The 8,437-nt window shown below is 37.0% G+C and overlaps 1 protein-coding gene across 1 annotated transcript; it reads left to right on the top strand.

Annotated features, from left to right (window-relative positions):
- The first annotated feature begins 7,013 nt into the window (after window positions 1-7,013).
- On the top strand, window positions 7,014-7,994 carry LOC148127136 (olfactory receptor 1F1-like). The gene has a single exon (XM_087923191.1). It carries the CDS (start codon window positions 7,014-7,016, stop codon window positions 7,992-7,994), a length of 981 nt encoding a protein of 326 aa, XP_087779317.1.
- The last annotated feature ends 443 nt before the right edge of the window (window positions 7,995-8,437 follow it).

The raw sequence follows: 8,437 nt of genomic DNA, 5'->3' as shown, positions 1-8,437 counted from the left end.
GTCAAAGAAAAACTGGAGTTGCCACCAGAGAAGCTCTGAATTGGGGTGAAAAAATGATAATGACAGCAATCAGTAGAAAGATGTCTGATGTTCACTAACCTTTCATCTTTTTCATGCTTTTATTATTTCCATATGCATAAAATTACAGAACATGGCAACCAGCTTCATTTGTTGTTTAAAGTCATTTAAAACTATTTGTCAGTATAAAAAACCCATGACTGAAAATTATTAAAATTACTAAAATAATATAGTGTAAAAATTACGTAAATGCTTTTGGGAACTCTTGTTTTTAAATTTAAAAGGATAGAGGCAGAATTTTCATTTTGTTCTGGCCACATTCTTAATGTCCGCATGTCTCTGTAAGTCAGTTTTACAAAAAATGGACTAGAAAATGTCATGATGCCCAAGGAGAAATCTCTTTATTTTCTAGTATGACCTTTTTTAATGATTTTTTTTCTGCTCTCAAACAGATCTCCAGGTTATTTCCACAGGGAAAATATATAATTTTCATACAAGCTCAATTTCAGGCTAAGGTCATGCTAAACACTTTCCCCCATGTTTAATTATCAAGGTTTCCTCTTTTTGAATAACAACTTTTTGAAACAAACTTGGCATCTTTCACATGTCTCTGCCTGTGCCAAATCCCCATCAAAGCTTTTCTGTATGTCCAAATTTGTCTGTGACAGCTCTTGTTGACTGTTCTTTCTGTTCTTTTCTTCCCAGAGCTAAAGCTGAGCAATTTAAAAAGAGTTCTTCCTTGCATCTTCTTTTGTGAAATAAAATTTGAATCTAAACATTTCTCCTTTCTCAATAATTTAACTCTTTCATTTCTTTCAATGTGATGTCTAAAAGCAATATAGTACAAGGGACCAATGTAATTTTTCAAATCAGTCAAAATAAATTTAAAATTACCTGATGCCTGTTTCTGTCATACTTAATACAGTTTAAAACATTTATTAAAAATGACTCTTTTCTTTTCTATCTGCCCTCATATCTGTGTATGTTTCTATTCCTTTGTCAGAGCTGCCCTCTTATCTGTCTACACTTTGTTGGTGTAGATTTTCTCACCTTGGTTCTCTGCAGATGGACTGAACTTCAACTCCCACCATCCTTAACCACAATGATTCACTCACTGACCCCAGGATTATGTCCATGTGGGAGGGAGTGGATAGTAGGTTTTCTTTTCCAAGATTGTAATAATTTTGCAGAGCTGGGGAATCTCTCAAATATATAGAAATTACTACTTTAATTTTAATCATTCTATTATAGTTCTGGGTTAATAGACATAAGGCTATTGGGTTTAGATTTATCTGACCCCTCCCGCTTCTCTCATACACATCTATATCTATCTATCTATCTATCTATCTATCTATCTATCTATCTATCTATCTATCTATCTATCTATCTATCTATCTAATTTGTACAGACAATCTATTTCATAAAAGGTGACTGGGCAGAGTACAACAATCAAGTAACAACAGGTATAAAACCAAGAAATATAAAAATGTAAAATCCAAATTAAAAAAATATTACCATAGAAACAAATATACTAAATCCTGTGCAAAGGGGTCACCTTAGCAATGGAGCCATCTAAGCATTTCTCTAGTTCCCTGGCAGTATAAGGATTGATTACATAACTCGGTCTTGACGGACTTCTGTAATGTCAGAAGAAATGGAGTTAATCTATTTTTGGGGGGCGGGGGAGTTTCATCAGGAGGGGACCATGGCAGAGAAGGCACATCTCCTGGGACCCATCACTTTAGGCCCCTAACTGATGGTACCCACAATGTGCTCTTTCTTCTGGAGTGGAGATGGTACAGGACAGGGGTGTTAAACTTGAGGCCTGTGGGCCGGATGCATCACACATTAGCCATGCCCACCCAGGTTTAGCGAAGGGGGGAAAATGTTGCAATACACCACATGATGACAATGTGTTGTTGCAAGTTTGATACCCTTGGTATAAGAGAAGGAGTGGTAGCACCTAGGGATCAGTGTTGGGATTCAAATTTTTTCACTACCGGTTCTGTGGGCGTGGCTTGGTGGGCGTGGCAGGGGAAGGATACTGTAAAATCTCCAGTCACAGGTGGTATTTGCTGATTCTCTGAACTACTCAGAATTTCCACTACCGGTTCTCCAGAACTGGTCAGAACCTGCTGAATTCCACCTCTGCTGGGGATGTAGTTAAAAGAGGGATCAGCCTAGAATCTCTACATTGTTTCAAAAGAGTCCAACTTCTCTTGAATTTTGTTGACCCTTATTTAACACCAAGCATGTGTTAAGTGTTGGCTGGGACAATTATTGTGCTTAGGTACAATTAACGATAAATCAGTTCAATTGAACCTTCACCTATGGACCTGATCTTTCACACCTGACAGAAATTTACACCTGACAGAAATTCCTGTGTAATCCAGGAAGTTACAGTAGTTTTAGAAACTAAATACAATTAGCATGAAGCAAATTGTTTATACTGTACCAGATTTGTACCTGGAAGATGTTAAGTGGAGGAAATTGGATCCTTGAATATGCATAGGTAAATAGGAAGAGAGATCAAACACAGGTCAGACAACATGATCCCACAAGAAAAGAGTAATGGATTTCTAATCATTTATCATCCATAAACCAACAGTTCATTTTCTCCCCCTTTTCAGCAAAAAGTCCAGTTTCTAGTCATTGATAAATGTTCTTATATTATGTTTATTATTGTGTAATGAATGGTAATTGATAGTCTTCTCCCTAAAGCAACTCAATTTTGCCATTTCTGCATATTCTGTCATCTTCACCAACCATTCCTCCATTGTGGGTAGAATAAATAAAATTATTTTATGTACTAATAATGATATAATTTTATTTCAATTTGTTGTTACTACTACTGATATTAATTTCATCGTTATATTATAGTTTACTATAATTATTTTATCATAATTATAGTATTATATTTTATATCACAACATTGCCCTTCCCTTCCATCAATAGGCTGACTTTTAATGCAATACATAGAAAATTAAAACAATAACATAATATATACTATGTAAACTAATCTATAAAAACAGCAGAAACATAAATTATACCCAGACAAAAGACCCTCAAATTTGTCAGTAAAAATATAAGGTGGTGGTGGGCGATACTACTACTATTACTACTAGTAGTAGTAGCACCAGGAACAGCAACAGCAAGGATAGTTGATTCCCTATGAATCCCGAACTGTTTGTTTTTCCCGTTTTATTCAATTCACCATGCTGCCTCTGTGTGCACTTTTTGAGTAGCTCCTATTTGTGTAGCAGAGTTTATGACACATCCCATCTCCTTTTTCACTGCTTCATTGGTCATTCAGTTTCACATCTATCTATACATTACAGTATGTGCTTTTCAGACATGTGGGAACCTCACTAACTCATCAATCACTATTTATGGCCATACCACAAGTAGTGAATAGCAAAAGAAATATCATTTCTTCCCTTTTTGCATTCTGAAAGGCTTTCTCGTTGGGCATGGAGATAAAGTAAAAATGGAGATTATCATGAATGCAACTGATGATTCCCATTAATACCTTGATTGATTGATTGATTGATTGATTGATTGATTGCCATCAACTTGGTGGTGACTTTTCGGAACCACAAGGATGGATTTTCTCCAACCTGGCCTGGTCCTTCAAGTCTTCCAGTGGTGAATCCATCACCATTGTAATTGAGCCCATTTATTTTATTATTGATTGTCCTCTTCTTTTTCCTTTGATCTTTTCCAGGATTATAGACTTTTCCAGAGAGTTAGATCTTTGCAAAAACATTTTGAAGTATAAAAATTTGAGCTTGATCGTTTTTGTTTTGAGTAAGAACTCTGGGTTTATTTGTTTGATGGCCCATTTGTTTTTTTATGACTATGATTGATCGATTGTTTAAGTCAACTCATTGTCCATTGTTAGTAACCACATAGATAAATGTACATTGTCCATCAAGTCATTGTCCATTATTAGTAACTACATAGATAAATGTTCTCCATTACAATCTATCCCAAATTTTCAGGTTTTCCAATCGTGCACTCATCAATGCTATAAACGGAATCTATCCCTATTTTCCTCCTTTTCGCTTTCCTTCTACCTTTCCAGCATTATAGCCTTTTCCAGAAAGCTAGGACTGAAATAGAATAACATAAACCTGGTCATTTGTGCCTCAAGTGAGAACTACAATTTGTTTCATCAACCATTTGTTTATTCTTAGGAATTAGATATTCTCAAGATTTTTTGCTAGCTTCAAACCCCAATATTTTAGAGGTTTGGGAGGTTAAGTATGAATGCAACTAGAGTGGAACCTCTGGTCATGACCGTAATCCATTCTGTAACTTTGGTCGGAACTCGATTTGGCCCTGACCAGAAGCAAGATTGACTGCACATGCACCTACAATTCTGCGGATGCACGGAAGGGAAAATTGGCGCAGAAGGGGAAATTGGCATGGCTGTCTTTGATTGCCACCTGAGTATTTGTTCGCGACCAGATGCAAAAATTATGCAAAATTTTTGGTTGTCACCCAATTTGATCATGATCAGAAGCATTTGTGACCAGAGGTTCCACTCTGTTTTGAAAGTTCTAAAGAGTTAAACAATAAGTGTCTCAATTCCATGAGAGTAAAGATATTTATTAGCAAAGAGAGAACATTTATTCTAATGATGCTAAAATGAATTGCCAGAACTACCAAAGTCTAGGAGGCTCCTTGTAACCTACCTAAGTTAGAACTGCTTCCAAAGTTTATTTTTCTACAAAAATTCAGCCTAAGTATGGCAAGATTGGAAAAAGGCCAAATTTACAGTGAGATTGTTCCATGTAGGTCATATATTGTTATAAACTGCAATGGATGTTTATATGGTAGAATTATGCTTCATAAGAAAACGTCCCTTTCACATAGAAATCTATCCATTAAGATATAGGATTTTAGCCCAGTTACCTTGCTAGCATGCTAGTTTATTTTGTAATGTTGACTCCTCTCATCAGTCTGAAATCATAAATCAATCAAAGTCTACTCTGACCTACTACAGGTTTTGTTTGTATCAGTTTAAAATATTCTGATAGCTCACTCTTGACTAAATGGAGGAATCCTAAGAGATGCAATTTCAGAATTAACAAGATCCCAGTAGCCTAAGCCATTATATGGGAAATATCCATTGGCATTTAGATATGTGTTGTTCTTCCAGCCTGGAACTCATGTGAGGTGCAGAATAGGAAGGGAATATTTTTTGGTAATGTAGAAAATGCAGCTGTTATGCCACTATTGTGTGCCATCCATCTTCTTCTTTCTTTGTTATATAGTATTTTCAGAGGTAATAAAGCAAAGAGGTTAATAGCACTATATTAGACAATAGAACCTCTTTCCTTTATATAGTATTTTCAGAGGTAATAAAGCAAAGAGGTGATAGCACTATATTAGACAATAGAACCTCTTTCCTTGTTATATAGTATTTTCAGAGGTAATAAAGCAAAGAGGTAATAGCACTATATTAGACAATAGAACCTCTAATTGAAAGGAACCATTACAAATATATGTGTTCTTTACCCCCGTGTTCACAGTACATTTTTAGCAACTGAATTTTACTTGTCAGAGCCTAATGGGTGCCTGCAGTCTTTGAACTGTCTGAAGCCTGAATACTTACTCTATAGGAAAAGGGTTTGTAAATGTCCTGGGCTTTTCTACATAGAGGTCTCTGTGTTCTTTTGCTTCTTGTGATATGATAAATAGAATGTGAAATTAATGACATTTTAATGTGCCTGGCTTGACTTTATCACAAACTACTGGTTTATAGGCTTGATCTGCTCTCCTGCCTTTCATATATTCCTTCAGATAGGTAGAATAATTCAGTTGGATGCTCTAATATGGGAAGTGTCAGCGTTGAGAGCAACTACAGAATAGCTGTAGTTATATAGGATATATAAATACGACTTCTAAATAAATGAAGTATAAATAATAAATAAATAATCCATGGATTAACTCAGCATATAGATCAAATACAATACAGAAATCAAGCTGTCTCCAAAAGAAAGGAATCAATTAGGTAGAAAATATCCGAGTTTATTTCTTATTAAATGTATTTACTTTTATTATCTTTCTCATCCAGGTGACACACAAGGGCCGAAAGTTACATTTGGAGACATCTTGGATAGTGTAATGAGAGATCCAATATTGTGGATGTAATTGGTGGAAAAAAGATTCAAAGAAACATATTCTCAGGTTGAGCAGGAATGAATGAGGTAAGGTCATTTTCTGTTCGATCTGTATCAGGGCACAGAGCCATCATGCCTTTCCTTTTTAAGCCCTGCCCCAAACTCCTCCGTCTTCCTAAAAGTTTCCCATGGTTTCATTTCTAAATGTAAATGCTAAACCAGAAGTAAATTGCTCCAGGAAGCAATAATGTTCTAGTTCAGAGGACTCGAGTAACAAAAGACTTCATTGATAACACTGACACGTATAAGGTAGGCTGGTACACAAATGAAGCTGTCAGATCCACATGAAGTAATTTAACTAGGTGTCAGCAACAAGAACAAATGCTTTTAAAGCATACTCCTGTAATGTGGCTTCCAATGTTTACAGAAACAAAGTCATCTTTCAATTGCTTTCTTTAGGGCTTTTCTGACCCATCTGTCTTTCATCATATACCTCAAAGCAGAACATATAAAACTTGCTTTGATGTCGTCTTCAGTTTTTAATGTTTATTCTAGAGCGAAAAAAAACCCTGCCTCCTGCAGTCTTCAGAAAAAAATCTGAGGCAATTTTCTAAGGACCAGTCAAATTCAAATTTGCTTTGTTTTGGCAAGGTGGGTGCCTTCAGGTGTGCCTGATTCGCTCTTTGTGTCAAAACCCTTTACCTTACCTATTGAAATGAGGCAGGAGGGAGTCCAGCACACATATTATGGCTTGTCTTGCTTCTTTTCTCTGTTTCTACCTTTGGTCACATTCAACGTGGGATTCTTCTGAGTGAACTGCTGCATATCTCTGTATCTTTTTTTTTTATTCTTTTCCATAGTTGAGTTATGGCAAAACAGAACCACACGGATTCATCAGATTTCATTCTTATGGATTTCTCCTTCCAGTCAGAGCATCAACACCTTCTGGGCTTGCTCTTCCTATCCATGTATCTCCTGACAGTCCTGGGAAATTTACTGATTGTTCTGCTGATTTCCTCGGATGTTCACCTTCTGCAGACCCCCATGTATTTCTTCCTCAAGCATCTTTCTTTGGCAGATGTGGGCTTTGCCTCTGTGACTGTCCCCAAGATGCTGCAAAACCTTCTCTTCCAGGTCAGGACTATATCCTATAGTGGTTGTTTGATGCAAATGCATTTCTACATGACTTTTGCCAACACAGACAACTATCTTTTGGCTGTGATGGCCTATGACCGCTATATGGCCATCTGCCATCCACTGCTTTATGCCACACGGATGAGCCACAAGCGCTGCTTCTTACTTGTGGCAATCTGTTGGCTCCTGGCATCCCTCAATTCAGTGCTGTATACATTGATAATGTTCCCTCTCTCTTTCTGTTCCTCTAAGAAGATCCCCCAGTTCTTCTGTGAGTTCTTCCCTTTGTTACGTCTGGCATGCTCAGACACAAGCGTTATAGAAACAATTTCTCTAATTGAGAGCTATGTGGATGTATTGGGCCCATTTATCCTCATCGTGATCTCCTACGCCTGCATTTTCTGCACCATTCTTAAGAGTCCCATCCACAAACGGGGAACAAAAGGCTTTTCCACATGTGGTTCTCACTTGGGTGTGGTGACCCTTTTCTATGGCACCCTCTGCTGGGTCTACCTGCAGCCAAACTCCAGGAGTCCAGAACAGAACATGATTTCTTCTCTCATGTACACAATGGTGACTCCCATGCTCAATCCATTCATTTACACTCTTAGAAACAAGGAGATCAAAGCTGCTCTGAAAAGATTTATTGGAAGGACAAAAACTGCCGACTTGTTTCAGTTCTTTCTCTGTTCCTCAAAATCTGCATTTCTGTGAGAGAGGGAGAGGAAACCGCAGCAAGGTGAATCCTGGCTATGTCCCAATCTGAGTTTGTACCTGGGATATTGTTATACTAAGAATGATAATCTCCTGTTGCAGGAATCACATAAAATGTTAAATTTGTTGTTTAATGAATATCTATAGAAACAATAAGGAGAACAAAATCTAAGGGATGATTGTTGGGTGATTATAGTTAATGGTACATGATGAACCTTATGAGAGTTAAAGTGGATTGGTAGGCGGAGAACTAGATTTGAAATTTGAAGGCATGAATTGAAACCACTGCTACATGTCAGGCTGTGTCATTTCTGGTAAATGGATTCCCATTTTTCACTGATAAAAGAATAAGTGGTTGCAATAATGGAGCATATCTAATTGTTATCATATCCCCACCAATCTTTGGTATAATCTGGGCTCAAGATGCAGTGGGTGTGGGTAGG

Source organism: Pseudonaja textilis, chromosome 2, assembly GCF_049901715.1.
Source record: "Pseudonaja textilis isolate UNSWEBS1 chromosome 2, rPseTex1.2, whole genome shotgun sequence".
Lineage (NCBI taxonomy): Eukaryota > Metazoa > Chordata > Lepidosauria > Squamata > Elapidae > Pseudonaja > Pseudonaja textilis.
This window is presented reverse-complemented; position numbering and strand designations above follow the sequence as displayed.

Excerpts from the sequence above, each read along its gene's own strand:
- LOC148127136 (XM_087923191.1), top strand. The coding sequence starts at position 7,014 with ATGGCAAAACAGAACCACACGGATTCATCAGATTTCATTCTTATGGAT.